An 18,355-nucleotide genomic window follows, 5' to 3' on the forward strand; every position below is an offset into this window, starting at 1 on the left:
ATATATATATAACTTAAATAATTATCAGGTGTTGGCTTTAAAATGACTCCCATTCAATAATGTAAGGGTAGGTCTTACCCGCTCTCAAGCTATCCACATCGTCATAATTTTCATCTTGAATTCTGCAGACAGATATAAAGTTGTGAATTTTCACCAAATTCGGATGTTAAAGAAATTGTCATAACCTGAATCATTCGGTCACAGTGCTAAGCGAAGCATTTCTGTGTTACTCACATAGGTCCTGGAGGTCGTGGGGGCAGGTTGGGACGTAAGGATTGAGAGGGCAGTGGTGGAGGTGCCTGACTACTGGGGTGAGAGGCAGGTGGGGGAGGGGGAGTTACATTCTTTGGTCCAGGACCTGCAAGAACATAGTTAACGTCATGACCAGTTCACTCAAAATGTCAATTCTGTCATCATTTACTCACCCTCATGTCTTTTCATACCTGTATGACTTTTTTAGTCTTACTGAACTCAAAAGAACATTGTATGGACAAAAACACTCTTCAGAATATCTACTTTGGTGTTCCACAGAAGAAAGAAAGTCATGCAGGTTTGTATCAACATGACATATGAAGTTTTATTTTGGGGTGAACAAAAGTTTAAATGTTTTTCAAAAGAAAAAAGAAATTGAACACTGAACCCTCTACAGAGAATTATGAAGTTTTTAACCATAGTTAAATCATTAGAAGTTTTCACATGGTGCTAAGCAAAACCTGGTCCTATACAGGATCTCACAGATTTTTCACATTTTAAAGATGAAAGCTATCTCTAACACTGTTCCCATTTTAAATGAGCTTCCCTGTTTTTTCACTGACTTCAGCTCTCAAGTGAAAAGAGAAACTCAAAACGAGGAAGTTAGCTCAGCGCATGCAGGAAATCTTGAATTTCCAATATGTTGTTATTGCTATTGAATACCAGATGCACCTGAATGTTTGTTTCACGATGGTGCATCTGATGCCGATTCACATGCTGTAATAGTGTATTGTGTGTTAACTAAGATACACAATAAAGATCAAAGACACGTATGTTGCACTGTGTCGAAGTGCATAAATCAACAGTATCTAACCTTTCAATACAGTCATGTGATGTTCCTCAGTTGGACATAAATTACTGACTAAGATATGTGTCTGCTCACAGTTTCTCATCTTTATGGCTTTATAGTGCTTATTATTTTGCACATGGTTGCAAACGGTCTCAGAGGAACACAGATCAGTCACAAGTAAAACCACGGAAACCACTTTGGCCCAAAGTCTACTCTACTGTGCTTGCATATGAGCAGTGGCTCACAAAGTCTTTGTGGGTTTGATATGACTGATGAAGTGCTTACTGCCTATTGTTTTGTTACCTCAGATGCTGCCATACAGAAAGCTTGCGCATTTTGAGCTAGAAAATCAGTACTCACTGTCTGTTGTAACCTCTAAGCCCTTCTTGAACTTCTCAAGGTTGACTTTGGGCGGTCTGTTGGGTTTGGCAGGAGCGCTGCCCAGAGCATAGCTATTGGGTAGAGGTTTCTTCTTGGGTGCCGAAGGATCGTCGTTGGCTGTCTGTACACGAGGTCCGGATGATTTTCTTGGGAAGTTGGGTTTATTAGGCACTACGAGCTTTGAGACTGACTCATTAGCACTTGGTACTTTAGCACCTTCCTCTGGTTTGTTGAAGCTATTTTTAACACGGAAACTTGATGGTTTCACATTAGATACTGAGGAAGGCTTTGCAGGAGACTCCATGTTGCTGCTTTCCTCCGGCTGTTGGCGTAGCATAGCCATGTTGCTTTTTGGTTTGGGTGCCAATGGCTTTTTTGGAGGAGTGGGTGTAGGGTGTAGGGTGTAGGTAGTGCTGTTGTCTTCAGCTTTCTGGGTGTCTTTGATCCAGGATGGTTTTGTCGTAGGAGCCATTGGCTTTGAATCATTCGCCATGATGCTTGAAGGAGGCTTCTGTAGTGGTGCCTTTGGGAATGGGACCTTTGGAGTCTCATGGTCCTGGGACGAGTCTGGTGGTTTGGGTTTAACAGGAACTTTAAAGTTGACTTTGTTGTTCTCTTGTGTGTTTTCAAACCTTGTCCCAAAAGCCTTTAACTTCAGAGGTTCGTGCATGTCTGGAGCGCTTCTAGCTGTGTTGACTGTGTTCTTAGGTTTAGGGGCGGTTGAGGTAGTAGTAACTCCACTGGATAGGCTAGTTTCAAGAACAGGCTTCTTAGCAGGCACCGCTGGGCCTGAAGACAAGGTGGGCTGGACAGGTGGTTTTGGACGAACACCTGGAGTCCCTTCCGTAGATACACTTCCTGCTTGGAAACGAGCCATGATTGCTTTTACGTCGGACTTGTTGTCCTGCAAGCCAAGATTGCAAGTCAAAGTTTGAGGAATGAAGACAAACCTGGGCAGAGTGTTTACATCTGTATTTGTGTACTCGTCATTCTGTTTTAGCTTTTATCTGTGTGTGATTAGTATACTTCATAGCTTTTATTACAATTAAATGTATGTATGTTATGACAATTTTATCCAAAGCGATTTACATTACATTCAGCATTTTTTCAGTTCATTCCCTTGGGTTCAAAAATAATGACCATGGCGCCATAAAAAAGTATTGTTTTGAGAGCAAAAAATGACAAAGAAAACAGATGAAAGTGCACCTCCATGAGCGTTAGGGGCCGACGCTGGGGATTATATTTGGTCATGCAGTTTTCGTGGTTTGTGTGTCGCTCAATTGCAGTTGCATGGTTCGGTTGGGTAACGCTGTTTGGTAAATCTCTTTCAGAGCTTTCCTTCCCATAGGCCTCAACAGCTCATAACCAAGACAGACTGCATGACTACAATGAAGGCTTACGGTAAGAGTTAATTTGGCATGCAGATACGTGGATACATGGCAATTTAAAGCAAATTATGTACAAACTAAAAAAAAAAACAATACAACATAATCTTTCCACTTTAAAAAATATATATTTACTGTATATACAATATGAATAATACTAGGAATAAATACTACAAACTTGACATCAAAGCAGTATAAAATACTAAAACTCAAGCGTACATACACTCTTAAAAATAAAGGTGCTTCAAAAGGTTCTTCACAGCGATGCCATAGAAGAACCATTTTTGGTTCCACGAAGAACCATTCAGTCAAAGGTTCTTTAAAGAACCATCTCTTTCTTACCTTTTTGTAATCTGAAGAACCTTTTTTCACCACAAAGAACCTTTTGTGAAACAGAAAGGTTCTTCAGATGTTAAAGGTTCTTTATGGAACCATTTAGACAAAAAGGTTCTTCTATGGCATCGTGAAGCACCTTTATTTTTAAGAGTGTACTTTTAATGTTTGTCTTATTGAATGTGTATTCTATTTAGATTTTTGAATTAGGGTTAAGGTTGTGTCAAGTGTATTTGTATAATGTCAAATATCTGCCTTTTGTTATATTGAACTGTCAGTTAATTCTGTACAAAGATTTATCAGATTTATGCTCATTACTTTAAATAAGCCACCTGAACTGTCTGTCTAATAAATCGAATAAAACATGTAAACAGCAGCGATATTTGACATTTAAGTCACATTGCATGTTAGAGATGTTTATAAAATATCTTTTACCTCTGATTCTGGGTCTTCACTACAACTTAGCATACTTGATTTCTCCATCACAGCTCTTTGTAGTCAACTGCACTGAACATGAGGACTGTTTGTGATCACACAGGAACTGAGGACATCATACCAAACTAGCAGGAAGTCAGTACACTCACTACTATAGTACTCATATCTACAAAAGATTTGTATTGAAAATACTTTTTTCTAACACTGTATATATAAGTTGTGCTAGATGTATAAACGGCACAATGAAATGCAGGATGCAGTGAAATGAAACGTTATTTTATAACCACAAAATAGCTATTAAGACCAGTTTTTCAATTGGTCGTCATTCAAATGTCACGCAATTGGATGCAAATCTCTTTCTGGAAAAAAAAAAAAAAAACGTCATTTATGTGTCTGCAGTATGTTCCTGATGTGTAACCAAGCTTTTTTACCCAGATACCTCAGAGCTACATGTCTTTGTTTTCACAGAAACACGATCCTTTGGACCAGTGTTAACATGTCTAGCAATACAAAGCCATACATGTGAGACTCTGGGCGACGTGTGTGGTGCACCCTTAGTAACAAGCGTTTGTATCAGGACAGACCTCTCACCAGGAAGCGCTGATAAGCTCTGGACTAGCTTCTAATGTGACTGACCCAGAGGTACACACTGTGCTGTTGACTCACTGAGCAAAAAGAGAAACTGTTAGACACAGGAACTAACATTGATCAATCAATTACAATATCACTATGCTCTTGACAAACAACAGCACTGTAGACATTTCTCGCAAGTTAATTTAAGTCATTTTAAACCCCATATAGCACTTTAGTATATGGATATACAGTATAGGCAACACTTTTTTTTCCAAATGTATAAATGTATGTCTTTGCATTGCTGTATAAAATATCCTGTTAAATTTACGGTAAAAAACAGCTGTGGTGGCCAGAAATTCTTTGTAAAAAAACAGGATGCCTTTGTATTTTACAACTTATAACTGTATATATTTCATTAAGTCATACAATGTTAATATTACCAATCTACTTAACTATCAAAATCTGATTTTCACCTTAAAATGTACTGATAACCACCATAGTGCAGGTGGTATAATGGAAAACCATTACGAATCAGATTTCATCGTAAGTTGCCTGTCATGGCCAGCCATAAACACAAAGACAAAACACCATGCAGGCTAACTCATATGACACTAATGTAATGCAATAAACCTTAACTAAATAACTGAAAATGTAACAAAAAAACATCCCAGTGTACATTACTGATAACAAAAATAGGAAACAAATCTATTTCAAGAAAATAATCATATGTGATAAGTTATTACTTCTGAGAATTACCGTAAAACCATACATTGGACTGTATTTTACAGTAAAATGTGATGATTAACACTTTACAATTTTTTCGCCATCTATGGTAAGATAATTTACAGTTAATCAAGTTAAGGTTGCATCTTATTTAAGTTTGTTAGACAATAGGTAAGACAATAGACTGTTCAAAATGAAGACAAAAAAGTGTGGTGACAATAGATTTTGCTCCATGTCGTTTTGTTCATGTTTTTTTTTACTTTGACCTGAAAATTCATATTGTGACAGATTGACACCTTAGCTCAATAAAATAATTTAAACTTGAAAGCTCAGGGTTTGTAGTTTTGTGAGAGAATTAAGTAGTTTGTATATTTTAACATTGTAAATTATTATTTGTTATTTACAATTTATTTTATTTTTTATTATTGCTTATAATGTTATTTATTTTATAATTGTACTATTGTGTTTATCATATTGCCCATATTCATTGTAGAGTAGTTAGGATTTATTTATTTATTTATTATGGTCGTTCGGATTAATTGTTTAACCCCAGTGTCCCATGCTGGGGAGAAGATAGGCCCAAAATCGATCATTTTTTGGTTAATTTCAGACTCTGTTGCGGGATCTGAAGTTATTTTGCATGGTTCAATTATAATGTGACCGTGACTGCTAGACTTTCTAGTTGCAAACGTTAGTTGAACATGTCCATAGTTGATGTGATGAACTACAGCTGTGTGAATTTGCACCAAAACCTTCATTGACGTCATTGTGTTTGCAGATGCCACTTGGATTGATCGTTTGTTATCTAATGCAGTGAGATCACACAAAGAGCATGTCTGTGTAATCTCAGACATGGCATCAGGTTCAGTACAACTGACATGGAAAAATCAGCTGAGCTCAAATGAAGTGAAGACCCAGAGTCAGAGGTGAATGTAATTCAATTAATTGTCAAAATAAGTGTTGTGTTTGTAAATGAGCTCTAATATCTACCGAGATAAATACGGAATCCATTTTTTATTTTGTATTTATGGCCGTTACTAACAACAGCTGTACTGTTCAAGGCTCCCGACATGCAAAGCAGCCTCACAAAAAGTCCATAGTTCCGTTCTTTGGATAGATGATTTGTGTAATGTGTGTTTTGAATATGAGCCCTGGTATGTGTTAACACGTGCTTAACAAAGAGCCAATGGATGGTCAGTGTGTGTTTCTCAGATGGTTATGGAGAACCTTAGATGACCATGAGAAGGTGATTTGGGAGATCCCACATTGTGACTGATGCAATCTGAAACAGGTGTCCTAGTTTCACTTTGTTGATGTGGTATTATGGAGCTGAATCTGAATGGTTTGCTGTGACCACAAAGAGCAAAACCAGATATAAAATTAAACCGGTCTGTGACACATTCTAGCTATGGTTAAAAAGAGCGATTAATTGAAGGTAAGGTGCATCTAGCCAATGAAACCAGATGGCAGAAGAATTCAAGAGAAACTTAAGTGCGTTTTCAGATGAAGAGGAACCGAGTTGTGTCGGTGAAGCAAAAACTGGCCAAACATTACACAATCTTTTTTTACACAATCTAATTTTGCAAAAACGCATGAGAAAATCCCCTAAACGTTCCCCAGATGATCTTTAAGTATTTTTAAAATGTGAATTGTGTTTGAAAAGTGAAATTTTGTAACAAACGCAGCATTTAATTTCATAGCATGTTATTTTCTGTGTATCTTTTACTTATCAATCCACCAAACAAACCCTATGATAATGGAAATTACGAGCACATACATGACCAATAGAAATATTTTAGGGTAAAAGCACCCTAACTCTTATTAACATGAGTTAATAACATGAGTTAATAAGTAGACGAACAGGAAAAGATTAACATAGTGTGCTAGGAAAGACAGTTTATGCAGAAAAACGCCTGCACCTTCACAAGTTAACCATCTGATTTCATAGCATAAATTTCTCTGAACCAATATCTCTAAAAACTGCCATAAAGTTAGACACCGGTCAATACTATGTGACAATTCAAGGATGAAACCAGAAAGAGCACTCACCATGGTGGTGGAGCCAAAAAATATCCTCTCCCAGATGTTCACATGGACTGGTAGCTCACAACCGGACTAATGAATGTGTTTCTGTTCGCTTCAGTTTATTTGTGACTGTTAATGCCTGCCCACTCCTGTCTACTTCCCCTATCTGACCGCTGCACGGTCATCACAGGAAGCCCTATCTCTCTCCTCATCAAATCTATTTGCCTATTCCGTACTGCACAATTGCTCTTTCTATACTCACATGCTTCCCTGCTCAGCATGATACTATAAGAAAAATACTATAAGAACACATATGAAAACATTGAAGCATTTCAAAAATTTTTCTTAATTAGCTTGACACTCATTGTTGACAAGTTATATTCACATTTAAAGAAAAAAAAAAATATATATATATATATATATATATAAAGTTTCAAAAATATGAGGTCAGTAAAAATTGTCTTTAAAGAAATTAATTATTTTGTTATTAAATTCATTAAAAGTGACAAAGACATTGATTGCAATGTTATAAAAGATTTCTATTTCAAATAAATGCTGTTCTTTCTATTCATCAAAGAATCCTGAAAAAAAATGTATCATGGTTTACACAAAAATATTAAGCAGCACAAATGTTTTCAACATTTCACCATAATAAAAAATGTTTTTTGAGCACCAAATCAGCATACTAGAATGAAATTTGAAGGTAATTCTAAAAACGTTAAAAATTAATTAAAAATCGCTGCTTAAAAATCCCAGCTTTTCTAACACAGGAATAAATTACATTTTAAAATATATATATAAAAAAATATTTTAAATTGTAATAATATTTTACAATATTACTGGTTTTACCATTTTTTTTATCAAACTAATATAGCCTTGGTTAATAAGAAACTTCTTGGCAAAAACATAAAAAAATCTTACCAACCCCAAACTTTTGAACAGTAGTGTAACTCATTACTTATAAAGACAGTGAAGACACTCAGACATTTTCTACAGCTTAGAAAAATAGCCTTTAATGTCAACAGCTTTGAAAAACAAGAATTGCACACATTATCTTTTAGCTATATTTAAGCATATAGTAGCATGTACAACCAAGTGAAAGTGAACTTTTACAGGGCACAGCAACAATAAGCTAGCTGTATGAATTTCATACAATATCTATTTATTAGAGGTAAAGTTTAGCATCACATGATATGGGGATGACAAATGTCCAAATGCATGTCATGTTCATTTTATGCATGTCTAATGTCTTTTTTTGGATGACTATTAGTCCTCAGATCTGTGGTACAAGTACCCATCCTCTGTCTCTTCTGTGTAACCATGGTAAGTACCGGTATTCTCATCTGGACAGTGAATTCCAAGAGTTTGCTGTAATTTCTGTTCCTGTTGACGCAATTCCATAGAATCCACAAGGTCATAGATGCTTCCCAGGGACCACATTGGAGATGGGAACCAGGCCTTTACGTATCCGTCCTTACCCACCACCAGCATGCTGAAGTAGTCCCGGTTTATCTTCAACTGATTTCTGAGACTCTCCACCACATCCTGCGAGAGCGTCTCCTTCTCAGGTTGACTTTTTCCTGTAGGTTATGATAAATATTCCATAACCATTCTATAATATGTGATGTTGAAGCTTTATGTTTTACTTGCAAGAAATGAGGAAGAGCTTATGATTTCACCATTCAATGGAAAAAACTCCACTGTTCCTGAAGCTGTCGATCCAGTACCCACAATCTTCAACAAGGCAAAATGACGAATACCTGTACATGTCGATTCAATTTTTAGTTTGGTTACCAAACGTATAATGAATTTACTCTCTTAAAAATAAAGGTTCCAAAAAGGGGGTTTCGCAGTGATGCCATTGAAGAACCATTTTGAGTTCCCAAAAGAACTTTTCAGTGGACAGTTCTTTTAAGGAACTTTTTTTTTTTCTTAGCGTGAAAAACATTTTAATAATCTAAAGAACCTTTTTCCACTATAAAGAATGTTTCTTGCAATGGAAAGGTTCTGCGGATGTTAAAGGTTCTTCAAGAAACCATTGATTCCAATAAAGACCTTTTATTTTTAAGAGTGTATCACTGTTCATTTTTTGAAGAAATATCCACAAAAGCTCAGAGAACATGATGCATACAGTACCCAGTTGACACTCCTGTCCATTGAGCGCCTGAAGCTGCTGATGGAATGAGTAGTCATCTACAGTGGGTGCTGAGATGATCAGAAGTCTTCGTTTAGACATAAACCTGAAAATTCACACATCAGAACAATTGGAATGATTAGTAATCATAGTTTAAAGTGTTGGGAAACTCATGGTGTTTACCTCAAAAGCGAGTTCTCCTCTTGATTGTTCGTTTCGGCTTTAGAGCAGGGTAATGGAGCTTTTCTCTCCTCTTCCTTCTCAGACTGACGTGATGGAAAGCTGTCAATGTAATCCAGTAAATCAGAAGGAGCTGTTGGCTTGTTGAGAACCCTGTTAAGCTAAAACCACAAGATGTATGCCTTTGACTTGGTAGTCTTTCAAAGTCATTGTGAATTAGGAGAAAATGAAGTGTTCTTACGTTAGGCCTCAGGTCATAGTCAGTCAACACCATTGAGAAGTTTTTGGAGTCCAGCCCATATTCTCTGCGGATCTCGCTGATTAACTCTGGGTTTCTGAACTTTTCTGGCAGGGATGCTTGTAGAGACTCTGAACCTGTTTCAAAAAGAGCATCATGCATTTTGATTTTAATTGTGCATCGCAATAAGTGCAGCACGAATACATAAGCTTTAGAGCTGGGTAAAAAAGTGTTCTTCATTTTAACAATCTGAATATCGAGTGCACAGCTAAACAAATATGACCCAATCACGAACAAATGACATGAGCTGGATCTTTTTAGTGAATCAAAAACTAGCCAAAAGTCTGGTTCAGTTAACAAACAAATGACTCTTTTGAGCTGGTTCTTTTAAGTGAATCAATAACATACAATGCAGCAAGTGTGGTTAAATTCATGAACAAATGACTCTTTTGAGGGAACTCTGTATTCACACCCAGTCCTAATAAGCTTCATAAATATTTGTCACAAGTTGTTTACTGTAAAATGTGCAAACAGGTGTTTATACATTTGAATTACCTTGTTGGTAGTGTTGAATGTGTAGCGTAGGATTACGTTCTGAACCCATGATGGACAGCACTGAGACCTTTCTTTGAGAAAAGTCACAGCTAAGTAGCTCATTATCATCTCTCTGTTTGATATAGTGACTTGAGACATCACTTGGGGATGAAATCACCTATGCCAAAAAATAAAAAATAAACCATAATAATCAGATACAGTCTTCCAAGGAGAACTGCAAATAGGCTTTGGATCTTCTTAACAATCAAAAACTTACAAGGAGTCTTCTTCTCCCTTTGAGGTTTTGCATGAAGTCTTTGAGAGCTGCCTTTTCCTTATCATCTGCTTCTCGTTGTGACTTCCTCCTCCCTCCTTTGCCCTCTTTCTTCTTGCCATCATTTCCTTTGCCTTTCTTTTTGGAGCTTGAATGGTCAACGGTTTGTTCTCCTTCGAACTCCTCATTGAGGGTGTCAAAATTAGATTTTGCACTAGCATGTGTTTTATCTGCTTCCGAAGCTTTTTTCACTTCTGTTACCGGCTCTGGGTGTCTGTCACTATATGGAGTTTTCTTCTGGTCGTCGTGCTTCAGTCTCTCATTTCCACTAGATCCAGATTTTGAACCTGCTTTAGCTGATGGTTTGCCGTCGCGTGAGCTACCTGTCGTTTTACGGATGACAAATCGTGAACGTCCGCTCAAAATATCTTGTACTTTGTTTCTCAGTGTTGCCTTTTTGTCTAGACATATCTTCTGTGTGAGGAAGATGGACGTGGAATTTGCACGCCTCTGTGGGCTGAAGGTCCTACGCTTGCTGGAACCCTGTTTCTTCACCACTATCCTCTTCTTTGTGATCTTGCATTTTACTGGTAACCCCTTTCTTGCGACCTTCTCCAACTTTCGCACAGGCAACTGATCGATGACCTCAAGAATGGCCTCAATACGAACCGGGTAAGGAAATCTCTCACTAACCCTCATGTTCTTCTTCAGAATCAGCATGGAGAAGGTATGGTCCTCCAGCTCAAGGTAATGGAGAAGTTTGCTTACCATTTCAGAGTCCATGGCCTCCACAGTGGCTTCTCCTTGCAAGGTTGTACGTTGGATTTTGCCTTCCATCATGGCATTCTGAATAATAGTGACGATGAGCGTGTCTCTCTCTGCCAAGCGACAGTTCAGTCCTTCAGACTCCTGGATCTGCTTCTCCATCATACGCAGATAGTTGTCACTGTGCGATGGTGCGGTGATCACCCACAGGCGGTGTTTCCCGGCAAAATCAGCCAAGAAGTCAGATTCTGATGGACTCTCGGGAGCCCCATCTGACCCAATGTCCTCCTTGGGAGTTGCAGGGCCACTTTGATTCTTCCCTTGATGTTTTTTCTTGCCTCCTTTTGCAGAAAGCACCGGGCTGTTGATCAAGTGTGCCAACAGAAGCAGGAAGATCCACAGACGAGGCATATCGAGACTTCACACTCTCCACTAACCAACAGAGTGAGGAGGCAGAGAGAGAAATAGCAGCTTCTGGTTCACATTAGAGTTTGACCTTGTTACTGGAAACTCTTGGAATTTCTAAACTTCAAAGCAATGTTGAGCTGTGTGGCATGCAGAGGAGCTTCTTCCGCCTCATAACTTTGTGTCTGCATGGAGGAAGAGCTGTTGTAGGAGAAGAATGAAATGGCAGGATGGAACCCAACCCCTTCACAACTTCAGTGTGACTTGATCTTATATGTCAACATTAAATTTATTTTGGCTATTGCTTTAGTGGACAATATTATTGCAGATTATATCTTGACAGTTTTAGTGTGTGTACTGAAGGTCGATATTGCAGTTTGAATAAGAGTAACATACATTTTTACATTAATTCACAAAGGCAAACCAGTCTTTGTTGGCTCGGCTCACTCTCGATGCATCTGCAAAACAGACATGAAAACTATGATGATTAGGACCAGAACTCCAAAAATCTTACTGTATTTCTTGTTGTGAGGCTAACTTACATGCAAATCTAAACTTGTTTTTATATCAAACTAAATAAACATGTCAAATAAACAAATCATTTTTTAGACGTGCTTTGACACTGTAAAATGTATTTCTTATTAATACACTGAAATTAGTAAGAAACACATTTGCTTAAAGAAATGCAAGTCCATCACCCATGATATTATCAGCTAGGACGTGAAAGAAAAGGTTGAAAGTGTAAAGCTTACATTTTTAGATAGAAACTGTAGATAGCAAAGTTATTAATGCGCAGGCTGACTGAAAAATAAGATATTATATGTGATCCAAACATAAAATAAAACATGTTAAACGGCCCTTTTACATTAACATCTAAATGTACATTGAAACATATACAGTATAATACAAGAGAACTATAAATAAGGTGGAAAAGCATTCTTTTAATTAATGCATTGGATTTTTATTTGTCATATATAGTGCAAAGCTTAAACTTTTTTCCAGGTGTGAGAAGAATTGCAAAAAGTGGCCGTATCAATCTGGGTTGGAGTTAATAGTTTACAGTCATGGTACACAAACATTCCACAGATGGATTTAGTTGAACAGGAACATATGAGAGACAAAGGGGAAACTTGAAACAGCACCAGCCAGTGAACATATAGAAATGGTGTATTCAATGCAAAAGTTTATTTAGTATAATTTTTTTTTTAAACTTACATGTACATTTTAAGATTGTTTAAATCACTGTTACTTGTTGAATTGTTTTAATTTATTGTTACTGACCAAGTGTTTATCATTTTTATTGCTCTGCTGTTAACTACCTTGAGTTCCACTAACTAACCAGTTAGAGTACATTGTTCGAGAGGTTACTAAACCAAAAAATAATGTCAGGCTGAAAGTTCATCAGGTCAAAAAATTGTGTGGTTTGGGGACTTTATATAGCCTGAATGTAGCCTGTAAACAGACTGGATGTAGAACTGTAATTGCGCAGTGCACACTGCAGCAGTAAATCAAGAACCTAGTCATCTGGGTCTCCTTTCTCAAAATGTGTTACATTTTTTTTTTATGCGAGTTGCATTGAGTGTTTTAAGTATTGTCCTTGTCTACTACCTCCCTCTGCTGGACATGTGAATCTCTACGTCCAAGATTGTTTAAATCACTGTTACTTGTTGAATTGTTTTAATTTATTGTTACTGACCAAGTGTTTATCATTTTTATTGCTCTGCTGTTAACTACCTTGAGTTCCACTAACTAACCAGTTAGAGTACATTGTTCGAGACCAAACCAAAAAATAATGTCAGGCTGAAAGTTCATCAGGTCAAAAATTGTGTGGTTTTGGGACTTTATATAGCCTGAATGTAGCCTGTAAACAGACTGGATGTAGAACTGTAATTGCGCAGTGCACACTGCAGCAGTAAATCAAGAACCTAGTCATCTGGGTCTCCTTTCTCAAAATTTGTTACATTTTTTTTTTATGCGAGTTGCATTGAGTGTTTTAAGTATTGTCCTTGTCTACTACCTCCCTCTGCTGGACATGTGAATCTCTACGTCCAAAAAGTTGGCATCACATAAATCTATCAAAGATTTTGGTTAAATATTACTGCTTTCCAATTAACTTAACAAAAATAAATAAATAAAAACAAAATAAACAGAATATGTATTTATATAAAAAAATATTTTTAATAAAGCACAACTGGGACTCTTGCTATATTTCTCACTAATTAAAACTGTAATCATTTAATTGTTAAATAGTTCATCTTTTGCCCTTCCTCTCGATCTGTGCCAACTATTATTGAGATTTTGTCTCTCTGTCTTTTGACCAGGTTTTTGATTGAAAGAATTGTTTTAAGGTGAGCAGAACGCATTAGATCAATGCATGTACTATGTGTGATGGTTATTTATATGTTTTGAACATATGTTCAAGTTGATTATAAGTATATTTCTGTTTGTAAGAACATGTTGGTGTACATGAGAACAAGTTAAGAACTTGTTGGTAATTTACAGGCTGTGAACTTGCAGGCAATGTTCTATTTGACAGTGCTTAATGGATATGAGTCTTATAATATTTGATAAATGCTTTTATAACGAGTTTTTCTAAGAGGAATGTATTGAAGTGCTTGTTTAAATATGTTTGAAATGTTTTAATGTTGTTTAACAATTTTATATTCACCATACTGTAATAAAACAGTTAAATGAACACATATTGTAATTAATTCCATGTTAACAAACTATGCATTTCAATGGTTCTTTGTGTGATTTCTTAATAAAAGTATCTAAATTGTTAACAGACTCTTTTATATTGAAAAAATTGCTCAGTAACATACCAACTGATTTTAAAGGTCAAGACAATCTTTTTAGTTTGTTATTGGTTGCTAATAAAAAAGCAATAACAAAGAAATGCATGGCTGGATGAGAATCCACCAACAAGAGAAGAGTGGATAGAGATGGTAAAGGATATGGAGAAAATGACCTTTTCTCTAAGACTAAGTATGGATACATTTTATAAGAATTGGTCGAAATGGTTAATACACAGGAAGTAACCCCTATCATGAAAATAACTGTATAAGAAGGATGTTAGAACGGTATGGGATGCCTCTGGTGACTCTAATCAGTTCTTTGTTATTTATTTATTTATTGTATTCAGAGTTATGTTAAAAGAAATTTAAAAAAAAAGTTTAAAAATACCACTTGCTGCAGTAATTACTACAATAAAACTGGTTACCAGGGTTGTAAATAAATGTAAATAAATGAATGAATGAACGCGCTTGTCTCGTTCAAACACGTTTGAATGAAATAACATTTTAATTTATTATGATTTACGGTGCAAACAATAACTGGGTAACCATGGTAGATTGGTAACGTTAGTTACCATGGTACAATTTTACAACTGCCATTACAAAAAAGTGTAATCCCAGTTTTTAATCTCCCACAAACCAAAAGCAACACAATTTGACATCACATCGACCAACTTTTTGTTTGTCTTTTAATTAAATGTTGTTTTCGAAATATTTTATTTATCCCTAAACTGTGCCTAGTTATGTTATTCAAAAGAGAAACGAATGTCAGTTAAATCTCGTTAACAAACGCCCATAGCACATGACTGATTTACATGCGTTGATTGACGGCCGAATGAAACCACAGAAGCGGCGCAGATAGAGGTGAGCGCGAGCGCTTCCGGGTGGCGGCTGTAAGCTGGGTGTCCCCGCATTCAGAGGTCGCTCATTGATTCTCGGCTCGGTGAGAATTTCAATTCCTCATTATCGATCTCCGCCACCTTATCATTTGATCGCAGGAAATGCATTAGGGCATGCATTGCTTTGATCTCTAAATGCAAACGACAGCCTGCAGTAGTTGTTTGTGCTTAGCTAACAAGCTAGTGTATTACGAAAAGGATTGAAGGGGAAATGAGCGCTTGTGCCCGCCTTCTGCCGGCTCACCGATCCTGAAGCCACAATGCTCTTCCGAAAATATGCCATGCAAACGCATGCATTTGATGTAGCGATGTATAACAGATTTGAATTGATAGGACTGGTGTGCTTGAGCTGCATTATATGAATGTAAATATGCTAATGCGTTTATAAATATATGCGGAAATTCTGCGTGATGTATGCCATTGAGCTGTTTGAATGAATGACTTTTGCATTGCCCAATAACTAACTCTTGGCACAAGGGCGAGCATCGTTATTTTTGATCCTAATCCCTCCTCATCGCATATGTTGAATAATGTGATTTTCTAAACCTTGTAGTTTATAGATTAAAGTTAATGTAAGTTACGTTGCCCCACATCTGACTTGTCACTTTTCTGGTGCTAGAATTAAATTCTAGTTGGCACCATAATCCAATAGTCTGTCTGCACACGTTTAATTAAGTCGGTGATTTGATTGTTTCCCACGCCCTCATACATGCATAACCACTGCAGTGCTTTCATGTGTGGGATGCTTCTCTAAAAAAAGGGAAAATTATACAGGTGTCTACTGGTGTATAAGTGGAAACTTGAGTCTTACTGGCACATTCCATGAATACACAAGACTTTGGGTGCCCCTTTTACACATTTTGTTGTGAGACCTGATAGATATGTTTGAAAAAGTATTTGGCTATCATAAAATGTAGCAGCTCATTTTAAATGCTTCATGTTTGTATCACCACTTAAAATTGTGAGACTTCCTACCTGAGAGGTCTTGACCACATAAGTATTTAAAAATTAAAATCACGTCATCATGTCAGTGTCTTTATGATGTTTAGAAAATTGTAATAGAATAATGTTATTCAAAATTATAAAAAATATGATTCTTTAAAATGAATTTAAATTGATCAAAAGCTGCAAAACAATATTTGTTCTCACATTAGCAATATTTTGTACCCTAAAAAGAATATTTTTGTCTGAGATATTTGTTTTTAGAAGTTTCCTCAATGATTATTTTCGTGTATTTTGTATTTTCTGGAGAAGACTCTTGCAGACAGTGTTTATGGTGTTGTAGACAATAAAGTACCTAAAAGGCCCCCCTGTCTGTAAGCTGCTACTGTGTCTGTAAGCTTCAGCACTCAGAAAAAACCCTTATCACCTTCATATGCGATAGACCTTACCTAAACAAATACACTTCTACACATTTCTGTGTTTGCCTTAGTGTGACCTTGACTGTTTCACCCTGTGGATTAATTGATCTGTGTCGTGTCACTACAAATAGTCTTGTAAAAAGCCATTAAGTTCTTTAGAAACTGTAGAGATAATGGAGAATAATAAAGAATAATTAAGAAAAGCTATAGAAACAAAATATACTTTTTATTTTTTTTTCTTGAAACGCTATTAAAAATGCTAGTTTGAGACCAATTGTTGTTTGGTAGTTGTTGTTTTTTTTTTTTTTTTTGTGTGTAATAAAATTACAAAATCTGAATAAAATTGTTAATTTTGAATAATTGTTTTATAATGAATAATTTTACAATTTTCTAAATTTCACATATGTTATATATGTTTAATTTTTTTTCAATTCTTCCAATTTTTTTTCTCCTTTTTTTAAATGCTCACCAAGGCTTAACAAACAATTCTTCTTATTATCAATATTGGATCATAATATGCTGCTTGATATTTTTTTGTAGAAACTGTGACACATTTTACATTACTATCCTTTTTGCTAAATTGAATGTATCTTTAAGTATTAATTTCTTTAAAAAATTGTATTGATATTTACTCTATGAAGATGTGAGGACTTAGTGACTTAACGCCCAGTTAACAGTCACCCACTTGTGTGAACTCAACTGTGAGCATATGTGTGTCACCTTGGAGGTGGGTAAACAACTGCGCTGCAGTGACTGGGGCAGAGTGGAGCATTATGGGATAGGTCAGCCGGCTCACTTTTTTTTTTCCCTCTCTCTATCTCTCTCCCTCACATGTAGGAGGAGGGTCGTTCCGACTGCACAGCTCCTCCTTGTGTCTCCGATGGCGAGTCTTCTGCGTGTGGTAGCCACCAGCTGTTCCAGCCCCCTGTTCTCCGGGCTGGCCTGTGCTAAGAGTGTCCGGACGGTGAAAACACCATGTGTGTGGTTCTTTAGGACCCATCAAGCCCTCTCTCGCCTCGCAAGTCCAGGTAACGTGCTGGAATATTGAGTTGTTATATAACGCATTTAGTTTCAGACATTCTGTTTTAGTAATCGGGCGACTTGAGGTGGTTGAGGACATTAAATCATTTTTGATGTGTCCCCCCCCAGTATTTATTGAAAGACCTTGAGTATGGTTCGCTTATGCATAAACAAGTTGTTTTAGCTCAGCAAATTTTGTTTTAAAGGGGTCATATGATGCGATTTCATTTTTTCCTTTCTCTTTGGAGTGTTACAAGCTCTTGGTGCATAAAGAAGATCTGTAAAGTTGTAAAGACTAAAGTCTCAAATCCAAAGAGATATTCTTTATAAAAGTTAAGAGTTAGCCACACCTACCTAAAACGGCTCGTTCGAACACGCCCCCACATATCTACCACACTATGTGGGAAGATTTGCATAACACCGCCCAAATGTTCACACAAAGAAAGAAGGAGTAACTTTTATTCTCGCTGTAGTATTAAACCATATAAAACGCCGCCATGTCATGGAGACACTGTGTGGTTTGCTGCGAAAGAAAAAGTACTTTGTTTGGCCTTCCAAAAGAGGACGATATCCGCTTCATCATGCCTAGAGCTGATCCGTGCTGGTAGCTGAGGAAATACATCAACTTCGCGCTGTGGATCGCCGGATCGGCTTTCACCATGGACAAAGCGGAGTCCAGCCCGCCTCAGCTCACTCTATACCGGCCTCAGCGCACGCTAAGCCGGGGCTTCCCCTCACGCTAGGCCGCTGTGTTTTTCGTTGTGAAAGCAAAACTACTTTGTTTGGTCTTCCAAAAGAGGACGATACCCGCTTCGTCATGCCTAGAGCTGATCTGTGCTGGTCGCTGAGGGAATAC

The 18,355-nt window shown here is 36.9% G+C and overlaps 3 protein-coding genes and 1 long non-coding RNA gene across 4 annotated transcripts in view; 2 read left to right on the forward strand and 2 right to left on the reverse strand.

Annotated features, from left to right (window-relative positions):
• The window catches only part of LOC107750395 (FYN-binding protein-like), a 7,226-nt gene extending 3,472 nt beyond the window's left edge, over positions 1-3,754 (reverse strand). The window contains exons 1-4 of the mRNA XM_016565759.1: positions 3,577-3,754; positions 1,403-2,327; positions 235-358; positions 79-122 (exon numbers count right to left, since the gene is read on the reverse strand). Of these exons, the coding sequence (XP_016421245.1) occupies positions 79-122; positions 235-358; positions 1,403-2,327; positions 3,577-3,624 (1,141 nt within the window). The 5' untranslated portion in view covers positions 3,625-3,754. The remainder of the gene's footprint in view (positions 1-78; positions 123-234; positions 359-1,402; positions 2,328-3,576) is intronic.
• A 1,600-nt stretch (positions 3,755-5,354) lies between these two features.
• On the forward strand, positions 5,355-8,379 carry LOC107750368 (uncharacterized). Its single transcript, XR_001641136.1, has 3 exons — positions 5,355-5,798; positions 8,168-8,220; positions 8,301-8,379. It is a non-coding gene; the product is annotated as an uncharacterized LOC107750368 (long non-coding RNA).
• LOC107750362 (coiled-coil domain-containing protein 80-like) lies at positions 8,100-11,433 on the reverse strand. The gene is made up of 7 exons (XM_016565721.1): positions 10,261-11,433; positions 10,005-10,161; positions 9,453-9,586; positions 9,215-9,372; positions 9,034-9,137; positions 8,577-8,657; positions 8,100-8,477 (listed from the first exon to the last, which is right to left on the reverse strand). The coding sequence occupies exons 1-7, from the start codon at positions 11,431-11,433 to the stop codon at positions 8,164-8,166; spliced, it is 2,121 nt and encodes a 706-aa protein (XP_016421207.1). The 3' UTR covers positions 8,100-8,163.
• Positions 11,434-15,067: 3,634 nt separating this feature from the next.
• LOC107750406 (NAD(P) transhydrogenase, mitochondrial-like) overlaps positions 15,068-18,355 on the forward strand; it is a 29,826-nt gene continuing 26,538 nt past the window's right edge. Inside the window, exons 1-2 of the mRNA XM_016565770.1 lie at positions 15,068-15,162; positions 17,317-17,507. Of these exons, the coding sequence (XP_016421256.1) occupies positions 17,360-17,507 (148 nt within the window). The 5' untranslated portion in view covers positions 15,068-15,162; positions 17,317-17,359. The remainder of the gene's footprint in view (positions 15,163-17,316; positions 17,508-18,355) is intronic.

Source organism: Sinocyclocheilus rhinocerous, unplaced genomic scaffold (assembly GCF_001515625.1).
Source record: "Sinocyclocheilus rhinocerous isolate Xijiao unplaced genomic scaffold, SAMN03320098_v1.1 scaffold882, whole genome shotgun sequence".
Classification (NCBI taxonomy): domain Eukaryota; kingdom Metazoa; phylum Chordata; class Actinopteri; order Cypriniformes; family Cyprinidae; genus Sinocyclocheilus; species Sinocyclocheilus rhinocerous.